At 39.6% G+C, this 23,215-nt stretch overlaps 2 protein-coding genes across 3 annotated transcripts in view; one reads left to right on the forward strand and one right to left on the reverse strand.

Annotated features, from left to right (window-relative positions):
- Positions 1 to 542: 542 nt before the first annotated feature.
- On the reverse strand, positions 543 to 12,496 carry LOC124259764 (alpha- and gamma-adaptin-binding protein p34-like). 2 transcript variants are annotated; one of them, XR_006893911.1, is made up of 10 exons: positions 12,418 to 12,496; positions 10,870 to 11,060; positions 8,901 to 9,000; positions 8,060 to 8,149; positions 7,830 to 7,919; positions 6,671 to 7,042; positions 5,426 to 5,533; positions 2,466 to 2,515; positions 1,266 to 1,720; positions 543 to 1,227 (listed from the first exon to the last, which is right to left on the reverse strand). XR_006893911.1 is itself a non-coding variant. In XM_046693966.1 (9 exons), exons 1-9 carry the CDS (start codon positions 12,482 to 12,484, stop codon positions 1,631 to 1,633), a joined length of 1,158 nt encoding a protein of 385 aa, XP_046549922.1. In that variant the 5' UTR covers positions 12,485 to 12,496; the 3' UTR covers positions 543 to 1,630. The 2 variants fall into 2 exon arrangements, 1 of the variants encoding a protein (XP_046549922.1); XM_046693966.1 differs by having other exon boundaries at positions 543 to 1,720.
- Positions 12,497 to 12,520: 24 nt separating this feature from the next.
- LOC124259744 (IQ domain-containing protein H-like) overlaps positions 12,521 to 23,215 on the forward strand; it is a 34,801-nt gene continuing 24,106 nt past the window's right edge. Inside the window, 7 exon segments of the mRNA XM_046693937.1 lie at positions 12,521 to 12,728; positions 14,712 to 14,825; positions 16,105 to 16,265; positions 20,172 to 20,286; positions 21,011 to 21,130; positions 21,370 to 21,447; positions 21,794 to 22,029. Coding sequence (XP_046549893.1) covers positions 12,669 to 12,728; positions 14,712 to 14,825; positions 16,105 to 16,265; positions 20,172 to 20,286; positions 21,011 to 21,130; positions 21,370 to 21,447; positions 21,794 to 22,029 — 884 coding nt within the window. The 5' untranslated portion in view covers positions 12,521 to 12,668.

Here is a 23,215-nt window from a genome sequence, read left to right on the forward strand (position 1 = left end):
CTCGCTCATTGCTTGAGGGATATAGGTGAAGAGTTCAGGCTAACAATATTCCATTAATAGAAGTGTGTGGTGGAATCCTCTGACATCCTGTTGGTATTTGAGGACTGGTAGATTACTTGTTACAATGTCTGATGAGTGAAGATGAGGAGGGAGTTGAAAAATGTGTGGCCTAACTTAGACTGCCATTGTGTTAGGAATGGGTTGTAGCTGATAATCTCTACCATGTCTACTGTCTCAGCATTCTTCAGTATGGTCAGATACAACTATACTGTTCAGAGGGATTCATCTTGATCCGACATGTCTTCCTGATGTCTTCTATGAGCAGGATATTGTCAATGCAACTTTGGTTTTTAAGAACTCAACCTGCCAGCACATGACAGGGTTGACAGCAGCAATACAGTCTGCAATGTAGAGTTGTTCCCCTTCCCTTCTCCAGGTTTCGCAGAGATTGGTAACTATGGACATTTCTCCCATAAGCATGGTAATCTGATACTCCATGACAACAGAAATACCCTTCAAAGCTGTATTAACACAACACTTAATCTTCAAAATAGCAATCAATTTTAATCAGCAATGTATTTTTACACAAGTTTTAGACACATTTACAAAAGTCAAATAATAAAATATGGTCCTGATTGTGAAGGTAACTTGGAAATCATTAGGAAATCTGATGCAGTCATGACACAATGCTTGATGATACAACCATTTACAAGGCGATGTTTTGTTTGTTTTAGAGAAGGTATCAGCCTGATATCAAAGTTCATTGACAAGTCTGGTGCTGTTTTATGTTAATAATGTAATACACAAAGTATTCAAGTATGTTTCAGTCCTACTGTAGTGACGAGACAAAGTTCAAGCTGATATACAGTGTATCTTCCTATCTGAAATCATGATGATGCTGTAAATCCTGTACCTCCCATTTTCACATTGTGCCCAGTGTGCTCACTGAACTAACATTTTGTGAAAAATTATATGAATGTAATGCAACATTTACAAGTAAATGGGTAGTTTACAACAAATACGAATATAGTAACCTAGCCCAGCTTTAAAGACTCAAAATCATGTGTTTTGAAAGCATTATATTCTCAGGTAATTAAGAACATAATGAATCCAACCTAATGGACCTCTAAACAGCAACACGTCGAACACTTTGTGGCCAGATTCTCTCTGGTATATACTAGTATTTGCCAGATAAGCCAACTGCAAAGTTACCAATGATCAATTAATCTATAACAATTTGCTTTACACAGTAACAAAGGTTACACTTAAATACCACTGTTCTCATTACATCATGCCATATTATTTCACAAAATCGTGCTTCAACTTGTTTGCAAGCCATAGCAGGAAATATCTATTGGTTTTCTGACTTGAATCTGTTTATCGTTTAACTAAATGTACGCTTTAGTATGAACTGCCACTCATTTAAAGTTTTATTACACCCACAGCAACTGAATGGCCAAAGAGACAAACTTTATTTAGTCATCTTTTTGAAGAAGCACATCTGCGACAGGTTTACACATGGCTTTGTCACAACATGCACAACATTAATCTGATGCCATTCCCAGGTTGCTATGGTTACATGGGTGGAATGTCCACAGAAGACCAGCTTCTGCATCAGGTGATGCTCCTTTCAAGAAGGCATCAGCTCATCCTCCAGATCATCCAATCCCTGGATTTCATCATCGTCGCCACCAATAGCTTTCCAAAATGATACTGCGATCTGAAACAAAATTTGCTGTTGTAGTGACCTTAACATTTCTGAGGCCAATTCTGGGATTCAAACCACAGACCTGATCAAAGGGATGCTGTGTTCAACCACAGACCTGATCAAAGGCTGGGATGCTGTGTCCACATGACCAAATCCCTGTGTTAACCTGGTGTGTCAGTGATATTGCTGGAATATTGCTAAAGCGACGTAAAACCACTCAGTCAGTCAGTCAGTGGAACAAGCCGATTGGTAAAGCTGTCCTGTGGAACAAATCCACACCCTACACAGTCATAACAACATGTGAAGGATTTATACTGCAATATTTTCCTTTCACTAAGTTTCAGGGAATAGTCAGCATCATAAACATGTCCTCAGGATAAACCCAAGTGGTAAACATAATCTGGTGACTTGGCCTTTTTCACATGGCAAATCTGCTCGAGTTCTTCAGGCTTGGATCACATTAGTAACTACTCGCCTCTTTCCTTGACCTACAAGAAGACTCTTAACCCAATCTTACCCCAATTATTGGCAAGAATCGTGGCAAACCAATAATTCAAAATACTCAATTTATCTTGGAAAAAATACACACATCGTAGAATTCCACACAACTGATAGATGTCGTGGAGTGCAAAACCTAGAAGCTCTAACCTTTTAAAACAGCTCCAACCCAGGCCTTAGGCTGTTCTTAATGAACATAACATTGGTGTGATTTCTGTTAAGTGAGAGACACCAACAGGCAAAAAGGGAGACAACTCACTTTTTCAGCATATGCTTTTCTCTGGTCCATGGGCATGACTTCAGCTTTCTCTGCAAATACAAGACATGTTCACCAACTTAAATTACATTTGTGACATCATTCCATTGTTTGCTCACTCCATTACTTTTCGGGAATGGAGCGATGTGTAGCAGTTTCAAATTAAAGCCTTCATTTTGTCATTTTGACATTTAATTTTGATAACAGAAATTTCCCCAGTTCTTTGAATGTAATTTAAGCAGGGTAATATCCTCGTAACTCTCCATTCCTTAAAAATAATGTGCCTCGGCCCTCCGGGGCCTCGGCTCCATTATTTTTAAGGAATGGAGAGTTACTCGGACATTACCCTCTCTACATAGTTACAGATGTATTAGAAATTCTACAAAATTAACCAGGGTCCCAATCCACAAAGCCTTCGTAACGTTACAACCTATCGTAGGTTTACAAATGTCGTAGCACTACGATTTTTTTTTAGATCGGGCCTGTATTAGAAATCCATGTCAATCATGCAAATTTTCAAACAATTTACTCAACAGAGATATATTGAAAATTAAATGTTATGTGAACAGGTCAAATAGCGCATTCAGGGGTGGAAATAACCCATTGCCCGACGTCAGAGTCCAGTGGTTTTTTCTGTCGGGCAAGCAAATTTGTATATCACACCGGTGTCCAGTTAACTTTCCAATGTTAATTATGTTGTTTATTTTTAAAAATCAACAAGAAAACGGCCAGTATAGTGGAAAAATTATCAGGGCAAGTGGTTTTACATGTGCCACTTTTCCGGAGTACACTAGCAATTTTAAAGTTATTTCCACCTCTAGCATTATAGTAAATGAACATTTCCAAGGTACACTAACACAAACTGGGGAAAAGATGTCGCTATGTAGCTGGCCATAAGTCATCAGCCATCTAGTTACTTCCCCTTACAACCTTGACATGATCAAGAGTTCACTTTCAGAAAGTAAGTTTTGTATTTTCTTACAAAAACAATTTCAACCATCAGTTCATGAATTTAAGACCCATGCATGCATCTGTGAACAAATTAATAAAGCAAACCTTCTGGCTATACCAGGGGACGCATAACATAGTGAATTAATTAACCAAGGTATAAATAGGACTGCAGAGTATTACAATATATTTTTCTGGCAACCAGTATATTGAGTAAAAGAGTGTAACAGGTTCTGTGATTATCTCTATAGTTTAAGTTAATATCTACAGAGACTTTTATTCACAAATGATGTTTCCCAAAATGGTACACTTCACATACCATAAAGTGGTATAAAAAACATAATACATTCATTAAGGAGCAGGGCCCGGTTGTTCAAAGCACCGTTATTTTAACGTACCGTTAAACACTAACGACCCGATAAATAGCTAACGAAAAGTTAGTTAACAGTACGTTAAAATTTGGTTGCTGGAAGGTGTTTTTAACAGATAAGATTTAGCTCATGTGGGTACTGTACCCACTGTAATATTTTGGAGTGGGTATTATGAATGTTGAGTGGGTATTTCATTTTCCGTTACCCACTGCTTTCAAATATGTGCGTATTTCAGTCATATTACTCACCTAAGTATTATGTCATTGAGTAAGTTTACTAAGCAAGTATGTTCTGCCTTATCTAATCAAAACCAAGTTAAATATAATGGAAATGATTTCATAAAAAAGCACTCATCCTATACTGACAGTACAACACTTGTCCTATACTAACAGTACAACTTGATAGCAATTGATGTCTTTTTCATTACGCAAGCGATTTTTATAAATATATTCCGTACGCATTTGTTTTAAATTTTTTGCGTATCCAACATTTTAAATGCGTAATTGGTACGCAACAATTATTTTTGAATGCGTAATTGGAAATTTTCTATGCATATTTTACCCGGATACGCAGCTTATCTGGGCCGCTGAAGGAGGTGTGTGGTCCTGTGCATAGAGCTCAGGTCACAAATCAGTTGAAGTTAAGCAACGTTGGTCAGGGACAGTCCTTGAATGGATGACTGTTTTGGGCAGCTTGACTCCTGAGAGTTTCTAGGATTTCAGTCAGGCCCCACAACGAAGCTCATGTGATACATGTGGTCTCGCCTTTGGTAAGCGAATTTGTTCAAACTTGCCTCTGTTCACCCAGCAGAAAATGCACAAGCGAAATAAGTCGTGAAACTAATAACCTTCTTCAGGCCTACCATACAAACGGTCAACAAATCATCAAAACTGAACTCATATACACCAAAACAGAACATTCACGGAGAATGAACAAAGTTTTTGTAAACTTTTTAAATCACTAAAATATCGTAATGTTGAATGTGATGCTATGAATACTTTATTTACAAACTGAAGAGAAACTGTAGCAGGGCATGTTGACAAGAAATCCTATTCGGTCGAACGAGGGACCACATAGAATTGCAAGCCTGACACTAAGAAGTATGGACATAGGTTTGAAGCTTACTACAATAGGGGGTTTATGCGCTACATCCCGATATCAAATTTTCAAGATTAGACTCATAGTGAAAAACAATTATGTACCAAAGCCTATTCGTCCCCATCACGCTGCATCTTTGACACATTTGTATGTGCCGCTTCGATGCTATGACTGCCGCGGTTGGGATGCTATGAATGCCGCTTTGTACCGGGCTTAATCGCTCTCTTCACGCTCTTGTAGCTGAGTTTGAGGTAATAATGATCAGGTTGTGAGCTCAGAGCAGGATATCTAGCCTGGAAATGTGTGTTATAAATATTCTTATTATTTACTATCCACCTAATTTTGAGATTGCTGTTATCAGAACCATAACATAAATTTCTAGGGTCTCAGTATTAACAAAATAAGATCTGTATGTAAAATCAGTGTCACTCTCTGTCAAACACTTTAGCTTCCAATATGTCACAATATGTACTGCAGTATGGGTACCAGTATCACAATATATTGCAATATAATTTATGTGCCAATATATAGCCCTATAAATATCACCTTTCATTATTCTCAGCTTTTCAAACATCTCCTCAAAGGACTCCTCTCCTGCATCCTCATTCCCCAGGGAGGCCAACAACGCCATGTCATCCTCAGGAAGGAGGTTGTCTGTCACAGAGAACACTTGGTCGTCATGTCATGCACACAGCTCTGGTCAGGGAGTGAACTCCCTGTTCATACAGCAAATGGGAAACACAAGAACCTTGTACAGCAATGTTCAGACAGTAGTCTGGGTGAAGTGTTTCAGTTTGCTAACACCAATAACTCAGAGCTCCAGATAAGATTTAGCTCATGTGGGTACTGTACCCACCCGCAAGCGATTTTTATAAATATATTCTGTACTCATTTGTTTTAAACCTTTTGAGTATCTAACATTTTTAAATCATGCACAAGTGCCCACCAATTGGTGCATAACAATTATTTTCAATGCTCGTAATAAATTGGAAATTTTTATCTATGTGGCGATTTTACCCGGATACGCAGCTTATCTGGGCCTCTGAATAACTAATGTCATTATTGCAAACTAACAGCTGACAAACTTCAATAGTGGAAAGATTTGTGATACCTCCTGCACAAGTAATTGTTTGGAAGATTAACTTACTGATTCAACTAATAAGACACCTGGGTATATATCTAGGTTTTATCTAAATGCCAATATCAGTATATAAGCGTTTCTCATAATTAAATAACTAACCTTAAACTTACACTACTCAGTACAGTCATATAATGCATACTTTGAATTGTTGTAATATCACTGCACAAGTGTAAATATCTCAGTAAGATTTTCATAAATAGGGTTAACAATGCAAATTGTGAGTCAGTCAGTTCTTAAATCATCTTTTTAGCAATATTTTAGAAATATTATGACAGGGGACACCACAAATGGGAGTCACAGACCGTAAGCATGTGAGGAATCAAACCCTAGTCTTTGGTGTGACAAGTTAATCTACCACCCCTGTGAGTGAGTTTAGTTGTACGCCGCACTCAGCAATATTCCAGCTATATGGCGGCGGTCTGTAAACAATCAAGTCTGGACCAGACAATCCAGTGATCAACAGCAGGAGCATCGATCTGTGCAATTGGGAACTGATGACATATGTCAACCAAGTCAGCGAGTCTGACCACCCGATCCCGTTAGTCGCCTCATACGACAAGCATTAGTTACTGAAGGCTCATTCTAACCCGGACCTTCACGGGTCCCTTGAGATGAAGCAAAACCAGGTCGTCCAACCAGCAGTCACTCACCTATTATTTCATCTTTACAAGGCTTTTCCTTTTTGGTCTCCTTTCCCCCCTCAGCTTTGTCTGCAGAAGCTTCATCTGTTCCGTTACTGACAGGGTCCCCACCCCCTACAGATGCCCCATCCACAACAGGGTCCCCACCCCCTACAGATGCCCCATCAACAACAGGGTCCCCACCCCGTTCAGGTGCCCCTAGGGCAGAGTGTCCAGATTCTCCCTCTGACTGAGATCCAGTCCCAGATTTCTCACTGTCATTAGTTGACACTGTTTCATTATCACAGGATTCCTTGGAATTAGATTTGACTTCATTTGCTTTCAGCTCAGACTCTTCTTTCAAAAGTTGACGATAGTAAGGACTACCAATCACAGGGTTTTCTGAAACAGAACTATTCACGTTACTGACAATACATTTCAAACAGGAAACAATTATCTCAGCCATTCTCAGGTGCACTCATCAGTGTTAAAAACTGAGAATAACAATCAAGGGTCCTTGCATGTCACCTAATGTTGTACAAAGTTACATTAGTACCAGTCGGGCTATACCAGTTGTGTCCACAACATAGTTTAGCCTGAAAATTAAGCAATAGTTTCCGATTATTACTTACCAGTCGGGCTAGCTATACCTGAAAGTTACTTGTCCACAACATAATTCACTAGCCTGAAATTTGAATGTAGAAACTAAGCAAAAGATCACAAAAAGGTAAAATACCATCAAAAACAAATAACAAAAACACATGGCTGAATTTCAGAAATATTTTGTTTATGCAGAAATAAATGATGATGATGAACAATTTTGTCAGGCCATTTAAAAGTGTATTATAACTTAACAAGTCGGAGAGAGTGATATATTTACAAAATGACCCCATGAAAATTCACTAGCCAGTGGGGCCAGTGACTGTGGAGATTTACTGGCCTGACCAGATTTTTAGTGGGCCAGGGGCTATTTCACACACTGGTACAGGGATACTTGGAATTCAAACACCATAAAGATAATCTGATTCTAGGACATCCATATATTCCGAATACTGCAGAAAATCTGTATAAACATGTTAAAAGTGCATGGATCAAATTCTTGCCCCAACACAACAACCTAAACATCCCCAGCCCCTCAAAAACAGCTTTATTAAGGAGTAAGTGATGTCTACAAAGTGATGAGTCTTACGTTTCAATATCAGATTCGGCCATGTGTGGGCATGAAGAGCCTGAATAATCCTCTTAATTCCAGTTGTCTCCACAAAGTCATCTTCCAGATCTGCAAATATAGGAAAAGGAGTGGTGTACATGAACCCAAACTCACAAAAAAATACAGTTAAAGATACAATTAGGAACCACTGATTTCCCTCAACAACTGTAGCACTCCCTCCCATCTCCCAGCCAAGTCTATCCTTATACCTTCATCTTCGTTATCCAACTCTGGGTTCAGCTCCACCAACTCAAAGCTGTTGTCTATACACCACTGTTGTGTTGATATTCTACCCACAGCTGTAGCAAAAAGAAATATAATGACAATTAAGACACCACTTTCAGAGGCCCAGATAAGCTGCGTATCCGGGTAAAATACTCATAGAATTACGCATTGAAAAATAATTGTTGCGTACAGTACCAATTACGCATTTAAAATGTTAGATACATGAAAGTTTAAAACAAATGCGCACTGGAATATATTTATAAAAATCGCTCGCGTAATGAAAAAGACATCCATTGCTATCAAGTTGTACTGTTAGTATAGGACAAGTGTTGTACTGTCAGTATAGGATGAGTGATTTTTTATGAAATCATTTCCATTATATTTAAGTTGGTTTTGATTAGGTATGACATAAGGCAGAACATACCTGCTTAGTAAACTTACTCAATGACACAATACTTAGGTGAGTAAAATGACTGAAATACACACATATTTGAAAGCAGTGGGTAACAGAAAAAGAAATACCCACTCAACATTCATAATACCCACTCCAACAAAATACAGTGGGTACAGTACCCACATGAGCTAAATCTTATCTGGAGCTCTGTCACTTTCATATTGTACAATAACTCAAAGATCTCAACAAATCATGTCTAGCTCTACAAAAAAGATAACCTATAGACCTACCACTTATGTAAACGTCTTTTAGTCTGTTTTTATGCATATAAAGTTGACTGTATTTCTATAATGTGTCCAACCAAGTGAAAACAAAATGTTCTGTGTGGCACAAATGATATTTCAAGTATTGACAAAACTAAATGGACCTACCATCAGTGTGAGAGCTGTTGTTACACACAAGGATTAGAATCTCTGGTTCAATCTGTTCGAGATATGGCATCCATGCTTTCACCAACTCAAATGTTGACTCCTGGAAACATAAAATATTTTCACATGAAACAAATCCATCTGTGTGACTGGATGCTACAACAGAAAACATGTTCATGTTAGACAGGAATCTTATGTACAGTTTATGAATAATTTGTGAAAGGCTTGAAATATTTTGGTAGCCCTGACACTGACAGAGTGGCTTCAAGACCTTTAATATATTATTATATGCCACATTTCTATAGCACCATATTTGAACTACTTCTAGATCACTCTAAGGTGCTTCACAAGTTGTTTTTCCCTCTATCATTGGATGTCAATCTCAAACGGCACTTTGTATTATCAATCTCAACTCCCTGGGGATCATACAACTCTTGCAGTCACTAGGCATGAGTTAATATGGCTTTTCCATCCTTACGAGGTACCCATTCACAGCTTGGTGGACTGGGACACTTAGTCACAGTACTTTGTCCAAGTTTTACTGCTTGTTGCTGTACCTGCAACTAGGTGTTTGCATGTTTTCATGTGGCCACCATCTGGTCATTTACCAATGGATTCGTGGGTTCTTTTAAGTGCACAGGGTTGTGTACTGCAACCTAGGGGTTGTGAGAACACTGAAAGAGTCTGCGCCCAAAGTTGACTCCAAGGTTTTTACAACCGGTCACAAGTGGGCTCGATCCCACTCGTTGGATCACTAGCCTGGCGCCTTAGACAGTTCACCCACCATACCCCATTCAACTTGTTGAACACAAACTAGTTTCAATGTGAAAACAATTATGAACAGTGAATGTTCTTCTTTTCCAAATACATGTCAGTAATGTCCGGGTTAGACATGGCCACTGGTGTGTTAGTTCCAGACTAGTGAGAATCTAAACATGTTAAATTGACCAGTTCTCCTAAAATCTAGTAACCACTACTGGGCTGTTGACACATTGGATTTGACAAATGGGGTCTATCCCTGATTGTTTAAGATAGGTGTAACCTTCAAGCAATGTCTGGTGCTCACAGGCCAAAGAGACTAACATCTGAAATTGTTATCCCTGACCAACAAAGCTTAGGTGAGGTGAGGTGAGGTGAAATTGGGGTTTACGTCGTGCTTGAGAATATTTCGCTTATATGACGACGTGCATGCATGTGTATGTGTATGTGCGGCTGCTTGTACTAGCCCAGACTTAAGCTGGTTTTATAGTGCTAGCCCACTGAGATACCATGCCGCAGTGAAGCATAAATACCCCACTCAGACACAATACTGACTCCAAGCCGACCAGTCCTTGTTGTACCCAGTAATGCCGAGCACCAAACAGGGACCAACAAGTACCATATTTTAACGTGTTTTGGTATGACGCGGTCAGGGGAAGGAACCCACGACCTTCCGCCCTCTCGGCGGACGCTCTAACCACTACACCACGGAGGCGGTCAACAAAGCTTAGGACAGAAAGAGATCTTTTTACCTACAAAATTACACATCTCTGCATTAAGGTCTGAGGACACGGGTCTACAAAGAAGGTTGTCAAGTGACTCCTGAGCGAACTTTGAAGGTCTACCAGTTCAGAATCTAAACATGCTAAATGAAGGTAGTCAGTTGCCAATTTTCTTAAAGGATCTGGCTTCAATTTTAATTTCAATTTTGAATATGATGCTGTGAATACTTCACTTACTAGTACTCAGAATTTAGAAGCCTCAAAGCTGATTGGTTGATTGGAAAGTTATGATACCACTTATATACCACTTATGGCGGTGTCTCAGACACTCATGCAGAGAGGCAGAAATTGAATTCTGTATGGCAGGAACAAAAAAAACCACAGAGCCTGTAATTTCCCTGACACTAGGAGATATGCAGCTAGTAGATGTAAACACATTAAATTTATAAAACTGATCTCATAAAGTGTTGCATTTAACAACGAACCGGTACCTGTTTAGGGTCAAAGTACACAATAAAGGCCTGCACAGCTGTAGCAAACTCCTGGTTGCCGATAGTTCTCCTTAGTGATGTGCACAGACTCACATCAGCTGTGTAGTACTTGGTATCAATGTGCCAGTCATAGGCTTTTATAGACTCTGTAACATGCTGAGCAGTGGGGAGATTCTCTTTTCCTAATATTACTGCAACAATACAAAAGAAATTTTCACCGTGACAAGAGACAGAAAATACTTGAAAGGCCTAAAAAAAATAATGTTGTGGTTCCGATTACCTGACCGACCCTTGAATTCTGGTGCCGACCCTATTTTTTTTTAAGCGGTATGAATAAAATAAGCTTTCAGATACCATTGTTTTTTTCCCGGTACTGACGGACATCAGTGATTCTGATAGAGGAAGTCGACATGATGGCTGCAAGCTTGATTGAATTAACAATTACACATTGATAAATGTGTTATTAGTTTGTACTTTACTTCTAAAAAAAATGTGAAAAATAAATCCTACCTACCTAGCTACCCTAAAAGAGGTTTAATCCAAACCACAACATTTTTTTTATAACATATGTTATATTTGGGATTACACTTTCTTAGTAAAGAACAAATTCTAGTACTTTTTTTAGTTGAGCCCCATCTGGGATTCGAACTCACACCTTCAGAGTCAGGCACCTAATCGCCAGCACACAAAGTCAGCCGCCTAACCCGCTCAGCTACCGCGACTTCCACAATCGTAATCAAAACATTTTTTTTATTTGGCCAAAGGCACATATAATCAACAGAAATGAAATGTATGAGCATGATAGGTAAGATCTACGTGTTTGGGCATTGACCGTTATTTAAACACAAACCTAGGGACTTATGGCTACAGGGGTGTGGGGTGTGTGTGATGATCTTTATGGAGAAACAATGTGCAATGTGAATGACCCCGACCCAGATTTATGTACAAAGAAAGTGACCCCCCTGCAAGTCATGTACTACATCAATTTAAACCCCCACCCCCCCTAATGTTTAAGCTTAATTTTAAAATATTTTTATGCACAAAAATTTCTTACCCCTCCTATATAGTACGTGTGTACAAAATTGATGACAGCCCTACCTCCCACGACAAAATGGGTGACCCTCCCTTAAAATCATCAACCCCCACCCCCACCCCACCCCCAAGCTATAGTTATGAAGGGTCCAATACGTAAACCATGTACACACTCATTAGTTTTTAAACAGATGCTCACCGACACAAGGTTAATATAGCTAATGCTAAACTCTCACAACCTAATTTACACAACCAGCGCCAACCAATATTCCATATTTCCCTTCATTATGCCCACTGGGTTCCTGAAGAACACTTTTACAAAGTGGGCGTGACCAAGCATTTCCTGATATTTTACTGTATGGTGCATGCACACGAGTCGAAGCTCTTAGTCGTTTCTAACATGGAACAACAAAATTTAATCCTGAGGCATAACGTCAACATTAGATGTACATATATTCACCTATCTCAGACGACTGAACCAAGTATATACAATGCCAATCAGATCACGTTACTCACGTTTTATAAACTCGTCTGGATCGAAGGCGCCAGTACAAGAAGCAAATAATGCACAGGGCGCCGCCATGTTTGTTGTTGTCTGTGTGCTACGTCATTACTTCTTGCTGTTTGATCTGTTGCTGCGAAACGTCAGGGGCTTGACATGTGGATCGTACCTCGGATTGTTGTTGATAGCCCCTCGTCCATAAACATCAATGATGGAGTTTAATTCAGTGCAGTAAAGGGAGTAAATAACCATCGAGGCTTCCAAAATGCCAGTTATGACTGAGTTTGAAACCAAACCCGAAGATGTTGGCCAGATCCTTGTCAAAGTAAGTCTCCTTCAACACAATGATAAGGGTCGTGTCAAAGTGACACCCATTTTCCTAGCTAATGAAGCATGCAGTGTGAATATGACCTATACCCTGACATTTTCATCGGATCACTATATTTTTGGAAAGAGTTTACAAATAAAATGTGGGCAGAATATTGTATGTATTAACCAGCTTGATTTAAGTGTAAATTTACATTGGCCTAGCTTGAATCGAAAACATTTCCAGCTGAATCCAATCCAACACACAGGGTAACTGGGTTCATTTGCTTGACACCTCATACCTTCAGGTAAATATTTTCATTTGTTCCTTACAGCCAGTGGAAAGAACACAATGTTGGTATGTCAATGTTGTCATGATAATGCACTTTGACTTAAAACATTTTATCTCCTGTGACATTATTCAGAACTGGCATGGTAGTCATGTACAAAGTGGGTACAAACAGTCCTAATTCCCCTTGATAACTAGATCTACGCCTGGCATTCAGGGATTTACCTGAGTCTATCAATTTTCGAGTCCAGGGGACTCTTGATGACAAATATGATAGATCCAAGTCATGAAGAGAGGATTTCCAGGCTGTCGATATGTGTTTAGAAAAAAATAACAATTGTAGATGTTCAGTATGCGCCTTAGCCTCCAGTAGAAGAAGGTTTCAGAGTTAGATAATCATCAAACTGAACATTTTCGTTTATAGAATGACAGTTTATATGTAACATATCATCAATTCATATTTTGTAGATTCAATGATTCAAACAGCCATACCTTTTTAAGACCAATAGGTCTCATAATTGTAGACAAACATTTCAGCGAGTGTACAGCCCTGGCATATAAAACAAATAACTGACTAATTGCTAAAGAGTATTTGTAGAACGTTAAAAGAGACATGTATAATTTATTCACATCCAGTGTAGTACATTTATATATTGGCAGTTATGATTCAGGACTGTTGTAAAATGTTTAGAACCCTCATGGCTAATTTGTCCAACAGTAGTACAGTTTACCTGATGATGGGGCCAGAACAAGCCCTGAAACGTTGTACTCGAGAATAAAAAGAAGATGTAACCCAGAAAAAATCTCTATGTTCATCAAATATCATCTTCTAAAATGCCAATCAAGCAGCTAGTAGTACTATTTACCAGATCACTTACATGTTTTGTCTGTTGATTAGTAACTTATTCCCTCATCATTCAAGTTTATTGCATATGTCAGTTATGCGGTTACCTCCCTTGAGCCTTGATATGACAAATGGCAGATAACATACATTCTAAAAGATTATGTCTTTATAAATATAGACAAGAAGCCTTTGCTACTGACATAAGTCTTGGCAGATTCTGAATTGCCAAAGCAAACAAGATAGCTGTGGGATTTCTGCACCTCTTGCTTAAGACAAAGTTAATAAATGCTATCATGGCCAAAGAATACACCTTTGAAGAACTTTATGTTATGTGTACCTATGCCTACAAATTCATCCTACTATTAAGTCAACATTCCTTGTACTGATTTCTTCATATTCTATGCAAAAGGAAGATTGCCTGACAGAAATAGCTCTGTCTGGACAAAAAAGAGGGGGTATCTCCCTTTATTAGTGATGTTGGCTGCAAAATGCAATTTGTCTAATCAGAGACAATCCATTCTCCAATCTTTATTAGTGATGTTGGCTGCAAAATGCAATTTGTCTAATCAGAGACAATCCATTCTCTAATCTGCTAAGTGTAAAGAGCAGTCCATTTGTGGGCATGGGCTATTTTATTATTGTTCACTGAAACACAAACCAAGAAGAAAACAGATAAATTCAAGATTCAGGTGTTCTATATCGTTACCATGTTTTAAGTCAAATATGTAGTTATCCTTTTACTTTCAGTTAGATTATTCTATGATAAACCAAAACCTCAAATGGATTAGAGAATATTTTCTCCGAATGATTTACAAATGACAAGCTATTCTGAGGCACTAATAATTGGTATTATATAAATTTGTTTTCAGGTTCAAGATGATCTACGGCAGCTGAAGGAACAATTGCTGGCCCAAGGGGATGGTCGCACCATCAACGTAGCTGACCTGGAGACTGCCCTTGCCAAGACAGAGAAAGGGCTGCAGGTAGAACATAAATGTGTTCTTTCTTCAGACATGACACTCCCCAAAGTTTCCCAGTTCCCCATGCCTGTTGCTAGTCTGTCTCACAGTCCTTGAACCACATCATTTTCCCTACTGCCTAACCCACCCTGCAATGCTAAAGCCCTAAATGAAGCAAGTCTAGATTTCCTCAGAATCTCTGGTCTCCCTGGGGCTCCTTTTCAATTTAAATGGGTTTGTTTGTTACTATCAAAATTATATATATTCAGAGACTAAGCGTTAGTCTAGCCTGTTACATGTGGTATGTGGTAACTAACATTAGGATGGTTACAATGTGTGATGCAGTGTTCATGGAACAAACAGATTTAAGAGGTTTCACTGCAAATATAATTTCTTTATTTTCTTGCTTCTTGATTAAAAACATGTCAAATTTGTTAGAATACACCTCACTGGTTACATTTCATTTGTGTCTGACTTCAGACGCTTTATATAATAACTGCATACATGGCCAGGACACTACTTGATCTGCCTATGACAGTGTATGAAATAAGCCCAAAACCCAGCTTGACATCAGGGCTGGTAACTTCAAAATTGTTACCTGCCCAAAATAGATTTAACCAGGCCAGACACCAAGATATGGTGAATTTGCTCAGATGTATGGAGGGGCGGTGGGGTAGCCTAGTGGTTAAAGCGTTGGCTCGTCACGCCAAAGACCCGGGTTCGATTCCCCACATAGGCACAATGTGTTAAGCCCATTCCTGGTGTCCCCCGCCGTGATGTTGCTGGAATATTGCTAAAAGCAGCGTAAAACTAAACTCACTCAGTCAGTCAGATGTATGGAACATCTAAAACTTTTACTAGATGATCGGGGCAGCTAGCTGTAAATTTAGACCGTTCATCAGAAATCTAGCCCGTCTCGGGTGGTCGGACGGGCTTTATTTCATGACCTCTATAGCCCAGGCAACCAGTACTGGTCATGGAGGCGCCAAGTGGATCGGGTGATTAGACACAGGAACTGGGTAGATGCTATGTCATGTAGTTGCAGTATGTCGTTCACAATCATTGTATTATCTGGTCCAGACATGATTATTTAAAGGCCTCTGTGACATACAACATGCATACATAGTTGAAATATTGTTGAGTGTGGTGTTAAACAACAAACGTACTTTATACAGACAGACCCATGGTACCTTCAGTATCCATTCTTACAGTGACAAACCTGCTGTAATCTCTCTTGTTAAATCACCTGATCATTGGGTCTTGCTGTGTCATCTGACGACACTACCATATTCTTATTTTGCAGAGACGAACAGAAGAAGTCGTCCACCAAATCAATAACTCTGTAACAACATTGCCGTTGTCGGACTCAAATATCCAGGATGACCACTTCACTACGCTGGACACGACATGGGACCTGCGGCAACCAGGAAGGTTGGGAGTTTCTAAACAAGCTAGTTATCTCAGGTAAAATATTACTATGTGGGTTACACCTATTTTGATTTCTTTTTTCAGATGTTTCAAAAGATCAAGACACGGACCTTTACTTTTAACTAATAATCCTATGATAAATTGCATTTTTGGAGTAAAGTCATTAAGTGCTGAGATAACACTGTTGAAATTACCTCCGGATGATCATATGTATCCTTGGTTAATCACACTAGTGGTGTGACGATTCATCGATACGCATCGATGCATTGATCCATGGGCTGCTGATACAGGGAATCGATACAAAGTTTTACATTGTCGTATATCCCGATACGATACTTCAAATGGGCTCCAATACATCGATGTTGAACTTGGAATCTTGCTGAATTGTGATATCTGTCATGAAAAAAGGCTTACTTTTGTTTGATGATTAAAATATATACTTACTTATTTTCCCTTCATAAGTAAATGTTTTCTGGGAAATTCTTGCGTCAAGAACTGTGTCAGACATAGTGCTCGCATGTTATTTTTACATTCACAAAGTCCGTGTATAAACTTAATTATCTCGTTTCCGAATGAACATTGAAAAAACGCTGGCGGAATTTGACGAAATACTTTAAAATGGTTTTGTTTTGATCTTAAGGTATTTTATAGTTGGTGTTAGAATTAAAGATTTTAGTACCATGATACGTAACGTATCGCCACCCTTATATCGGGATTCGTATTGTATCCCAGATGCAGTGCACAATACTTTGGCAATATATCGTCGTGACTAAAATTTTAGTTTCGTGATGTGTTGTATCGCAGGTTGTATGCCAATACCAGCACTAACTCACACCATGATTAGCTACAGATTTTCCACTTTGATGACATGTACGTCCTTATACTTTCTGCGTAACATACCTCAGAGACTAAAAAGCTCAAAACAACAGTTAAGATTGTTAATACAATGTACAGTTACAAGGCTTGAAACTTTATTCTAGCACAACATTTGTGTGATACTTGATTCTGATTGGCTGAGAGCTCATGAAACCATACTTAAATGGCAGTTTAGCACAACCTTTGTGTGATACATCGAACTTGTTGATTGTTTGTAAACAAAGAGTCTCATCTATTTCGGCAAACTTTGATGTTTTGAAATGGCGAAAGGTTTAAGAATTTCTTGACTCTAATCCGAGTGAAGAAAACGAAGTTGGATTCTTCAGAGTGCAAAAGCGGCAGTATTCAAAACCGGGTCATCTAGCGGGCATGGCGCCGACAACACATGCCGGCGCACCGTCCTAACCTGTCTGCTCCGTCCGGCGGTAGAAGTCCTTCCACTTCCACTGTTGGCCAACATTTCCGTCCGGCCGTAGATGCCCAGTCCTTCCACTTCCACTGTCGGCCCATACGTCCTAACCTGTCCGCTCCCGTCCCGGCCGTAGATGCACAGTCCTTCCACTTCCACTGTCCACGTAATCCACATAACACGTGGCAAGTCAGGTCTTTTCCAAATTGGGAATAGTAGGGTGGTTATCAACAATTATTAAAAAATTCCTTGAATACAATTAGCGGCGACTAAACTTAGCAAGTTCACGGCTTGAATTGGGACGAGTCGATTGCCATACAGTAGGGGAGATCAATAATTCGCTTGAGAAAAATCAAATAATTGTACTTGCGCACAGCATAAACTGTATTTTTCAGTTATGCATGCTACTTGTTACAAATTACAAATAAAATGGAAATTTACTGGTTCCTGAACTAAAAAAGCATTTATGTTGTTGAATGATGTTCGTCTTTTACCCGACATCAAACGATTTTGTTCATTATGAACAACCTGTTCCTCAACAGGATATTGGGAAATAGGCGATTCTGATTACGTAAAAGGAAAATATAAAGGAAAAAGGCACAGCATGTTATTTCACAAAAGGAAAAAGCCATAGCCCTTCTTTCATTGGTTTATCGCATTATAAATGTAAGCTTGTTGCAGTTGTATTTCACAGTAATGAAAAAAAATTGAAAATCCCGCACAAGCATATTTCTGAAAAGCCAAAGCCCCTTTCATACCTTTGTGTTCTTAAGGCCACCAAACTGATCGGTTTTAAAAGCATGGGCTTATCAGTCATGTTAGAATGAAGATAAAGCTACCCTGTTTTCAATTTTCAGTCCTTTATACCAAACAGATCGTTGATTTAAGACCACTAAATGTTTAATTTAAAACCTGCTAAATGTTTAATTCACGCTGTCGTGTTCGGTTTTAAAATTACATTTAGAGGTCTTAAATCAATGATAAGGACCGCAAAATGTAAAACAGAGTAGCTTTATCTTCTAATTTACGCATGTATCATTACAATCTGTAATGCATGAAAAGTAGGTTGCATGTCTGGTAATTGTCAAGGTAATCTTTGTAAGAATTGTAAAATGTGGTCACTGCCAGTTACGTTTAAACTTTTAAAATGTACAACATATAGATAATTTGATCATTTTTAGATCTGGAAGTGGTGTGTTTGGACTGGACGTTCATGGTATTTTAAATTTTGGGAATTTTTAGGAGATGGCTTGGAAGGGAAGCCTCTGTAAATTCTGAGTGTGGCAATTTGTAGCTATTACTCTGGAGAATGAGGACAATTTTATGGATATACAACTTCTTTATTCTGTATAGGCGACGTTCTAATGTGGTTGCCAATCAAAATGTACAACGTGTTTGGTGTTCACCACTTGCTTGGCAATGACATTAGAATCGTCAAAACGTCGCCTGTACAGATTAAGAAGTTGTATATATATAAAATTGTCCTCATTCTTCATCTCCTCAACTTCTAGAATGCCAATCAAAGAAGACGTTGCACATTAGCAGGGTTTTACAGGGAGCAAAATATGTCACATGTACACACAAATTAATGTATGCAGAAACTCTGCACTTTGAGTCCCACACATAAAAGTATGGGTGGTTTTATCTGTAAAACTTATTCAACCATTACATGCTTGTAGATCGAAATGACCTTTCAAGCATGTGCTGTTTATATTCAGGTGTGCCACATTTCATCAGTATGTAGACATCAAGTGACACACATTGCTCAGCAGCGTCCGCCCGGAGAGCGGAAGGTCGCGGGTTCGATCCCAGACCGCATCATACCGAAAGACGTTAAAATATGGTACTTGTTGGTCCCTGCCTGGCGCTCGGCATTAATGGGTACAACAAGGACTGGTCGGCTCGGAGTCAGTATAATGTGTCTGAGTGGGCTATTCATGCTTCACTGCGGTATGGTATCTCAGTGGGCTAGCACTATAAAACCAGCTTAAGTCTGCGCTAGTACAAGCAGCCGCACATACACATACACACGCATGCACACGCATGCACATCATAGGAGCGAAATATTCTCAAGCACGACGTAAAACCCAATTTCACCTCACCTCACCTCACATTGCTCAGCCTGGTTCTATGTACAGTTGTTAAACCAGGGACCTTTAAAAACATTTCCTGAGCACGCAAGACTAACAATTAGATAGACCCTACAAATTTGAGAAATGACAGTCTTTTGTTTTTGACAGTTGGGTAGTGTATCCTCCATGCTGCAGCAGTACTGGCAAACAAGGATAAGTTGAGCACCGACCTGACAATTGACCCGTATTAGCATGTATGAGTGCCGCCCACTGGCGCTTGACATTGTTAGCGAAGGGGTCCCAGGTTGTCCGCGATCAAGTGTAGTGCGACTTGCTACACCGACGTGAGAGTTTTATGAGCAAGGCGTGTGCAGCTATGCGCGGAATCAATTTCATTGTCATGCAATGCACGTGCACTAGCCTACATCTGCTCTACCTTTCACAAACCAAATGGGTTTGTTCATTGCCGTGCACCGCCTACTTCTCATCAACACGTTCTCTGCGCCGGTCCAACTTGTCCTTGTTTTCCAGTTAATGTTGTGTTTTGGCTGGATTGTCTTTCAGCAATTTTGTTTTCCATTGCAGTCAGCAGTCACATCCAGCACTGGGGGGCAGACCATCTTTCCAGCCGCTACCCCCAGGGGCTAAACTTCCTCTCAGACAACCAGTGCAGAGCCAGGGACTCACACCAGGACAACAGGTAAGAGTTGACAGACCAGGATAGTTTCTTCAAACCATTGTTGGTTCATGTTGTATTTAAGACACCATAAATACTATTCATAGTCTCATATTTTGTTTAGATTTGTTTCTAATGTTTGTTTTACGGGGAAAAAAATATAACAAAACAATGAGATCTTATTAGGTGCCCACTAGAAAAGGTTGAAGTATTTAGTCTACCCATCCTTGTTTGAACAGAAACACCACAGTGAAGATCTGGGTCAGTAGTTATCATCAGCAACCCATGCTTATTGTAAGAGGCAGCTAACATGATTGGGTGGTCAGACTCTCTGACTTGATTGATGCAATTGCATAGATTGTTGCTCATGATGTCAATCACTGGATCTTCTGCTCCAGAGATGGTTATTTACAGACTGCCTTTGTTTGGCTGGAATATTGCTGAGTGAGGCATTCTATTAAACAAACACACATTAACAGTAGCATATATAAATGGAGTGAGTGAGTGAATGAGTGAGTTTGGTTTTACGCCGCTTTTAGCAATATTCCAGCAATTTCCCGGCGGGGGACACCAGAAATGGGCTTAACACATTGTACCCATGTGGGGAATCGAACCCTGGTCTTCTGGGCGTGAATGAGCCTTTAACCACTTTAACCCAGCCCTATTAAACAAACACCCATTAACAGTAGCATATATAAATGGAGAAGCAGTGTAGTTTTTGTCACACCGTCTTTGAATCTTGTGTCAGCACAAGCAACAGTGGGGTCTGCGTGCAGTCTACAACCCATACAACTCACAGAGCCGGAATGTCCTTCAGGAGAACTACGGCATCCAGCTGCCACTGATTGCGGACAAGAGAGATGCCAGGGTATGTATAGGGTCATAATTATACGTCACAAATATTTTTGTAAATAAAATATTTTTGTAAATATTTGTATTATGAATTCCTGTGGATTATTCCTACTTTCCATTCTAAATACAAGCAATGAAGACATACTAGCTGGGATTATTATCTCCCCTTGATCCTGCGTGGTGTGTAAAATTTGTGCAGCACTTAAGTACATAAGTGATGAAGTTTTGTTCATGTTCCCTTGTTTTCAATTTTAGCCTCCACCAAAGCCAGTGATGGGTTCGACTATAGAGCACTTGAGTGTGTTGCCAAAAGCCAACAGGGTTGACGCTCAGGTGAGATATTTCTCAAAATGTGTAGCATGACAAAACTTTCAGATTACAGGTATTTCAGGAAATATGCAATCAGATGAAAATGAGATCTTTTACTGCACACTTCACTGTTATTGCTTTATTACTCTATTAAATTCTTTTACTGACACATGAAGAGCCAGGTTAGAATTGATCTTCAGCAATCCATACTTGTCATACATACTTAGAGGTGACTGACCACTCGCTCGATCCTGTTAGTTGCCTCTTACGACAAGCATCGTTGCTGAAGACCAATTCTAACGCGGATCTTCATGGGTGCAGTCCTGAATTACTTTGATGGACATAGTAACAGAGTTGTTTGTGTGTACAGCTTGCCCCTCCCCCTATCAACGAGGGCGATGCTCAGATGGGGATCCTGAGTCTTTTGGAGCGAGGCCTGATACCTCCAGCTGCCCAGCTGACCCTTGACCCCTCCCCAGTCAAACAGATGGTGGCACCCCTACATGATCCTCAGGACAGAAACAAAGCACCAGCAATATCAGGTAACCAGGGAGGGGATGTGCCCCACCCAAACCTTCCTTCACCCCTTCAAGCAAGTTTGCCTGGGTCTGCCAGTCATTCCTGGAAATATGTTCTCACTTAGTATAGACAGACATATTCATCCAACCAACTTTCCTTCACCTTCACACAGATATATGGAACCACCAACATCGTCATGTTTGAAAAAGCCTTTCAGTCTTTTATTTGTGTGGTCTGTCATACAGTCCCTGAAACAAATGTATCAGTACAGCCCATGCAAGTCTATCATATTTAAGTCAAGTCTATCATATTTAAGTCAAGTCTATCATATTGAAGTCAAGATTACTGAGGTGTCAGGAGAAGTTTGCAAGGACTGCTATTTTAGGTGGAAAATTTAAGTAGAATGTCCTTCAGTATATCCCACTGTATGCTCAGACCACCTACATTTTAATCATTTCTTTGGTGGATATATAGAGAATACTATAGAGGTCTCATTACATCACTAATTATACGAAGCGAAGTGTCCTTCCTATGGTATCTGACCGGTTTAAAAGCGGAGGTCAGATAACATAGGAAGGTCACGAAGTTTTGTATAATTCGTGATGTAATGAGACCGAGTGTGGTATTTTATTTATTACCCACGCCTTACATGCATTTAATTGACAAAATTGCGTATTTTTGTTATGTTTTTTTGTTTTCAAACCGAACCGGTTTCATAAAGAGGTTCTTGCGGAAGAGTTTTGTACTGTAGTACAATATTTGCATGGCGCCACTGTAATGACGTCACTGCCTTGGTAACCGACGCCACGATGCATGTCAGTTGTCATCGCCGCATACAGCCTCCTACAGTAAACTACTCCGTAGCACCCCGTTTCTTGGTTTCCAGTTGCTTCATCTCGGCTAACATCACTGGTGGAAACATTGCGTTTATGTTTTTCGACAGATATAATGTCTCAGTTCGACTCACAATTAAACAGCGACAACGGCAACGCTCGCAATGTTTACATTCCCACAATGCATTTAAGTTGTAGAATGAATGAATTCACGTGTTTGTTATGAATGAAAAAATAGTTACGTCAGAATGTGACCTAATTGAGAGGTCATCGGTTATCCAATCAATCGTTAGAATTTCAGGTCAAGTCGTTAACGACACAGGTCAACGCGATCACGACACTTTCGTGTGACGCACGAGATTAATATGCAACTACCCATACGTTGACCCACGGGTAATAAATGTATTTGTCTACCCTGTTATGTGTCACCTGAACATCCA

The sequence above is a fragment of the Haliotis rubra genome, unplaced genomic scaffold (genome assembly GCF_003918875.1).
Source record: "Haliotis rubra isolate DU_JTF1 unplaced genomic scaffold, ASM391887v1 Scf735, whole genome shotgun sequence".
NCBI classification, from domain to species: domain Eukaryota; kingdom Metazoa; phylum Mollusca; class Gastropoda; order Lepetellida; family Haliotidae; genus Haliotis; species Haliotis rubra.

Bases quoted from the DNA above. Each gene is read 5' to 3' on its own strand.
- LOC124259764 (XM_046693966.1), bottom strand. From the start codon at position 12,484: ATGGCGGCGCCCTGTGCATTATTTGCTTCTTGTACTGGCGCCTTCGAT. The intron at 9,001-10,869 runs GTACCGGTTCGT...TTATGTTTCCAG, and splicing joins TGTACTTTGACCCTAAACAG to GAGTCAACATTTGAGTTGGT. The intron at 7,043-7,829 runs GTAAGACTCATC...GTTCTGTTTCAG, and splicing joins GCCGAATCTGATATTGAAAC to AAAACCCTGTGATTGGTAGT.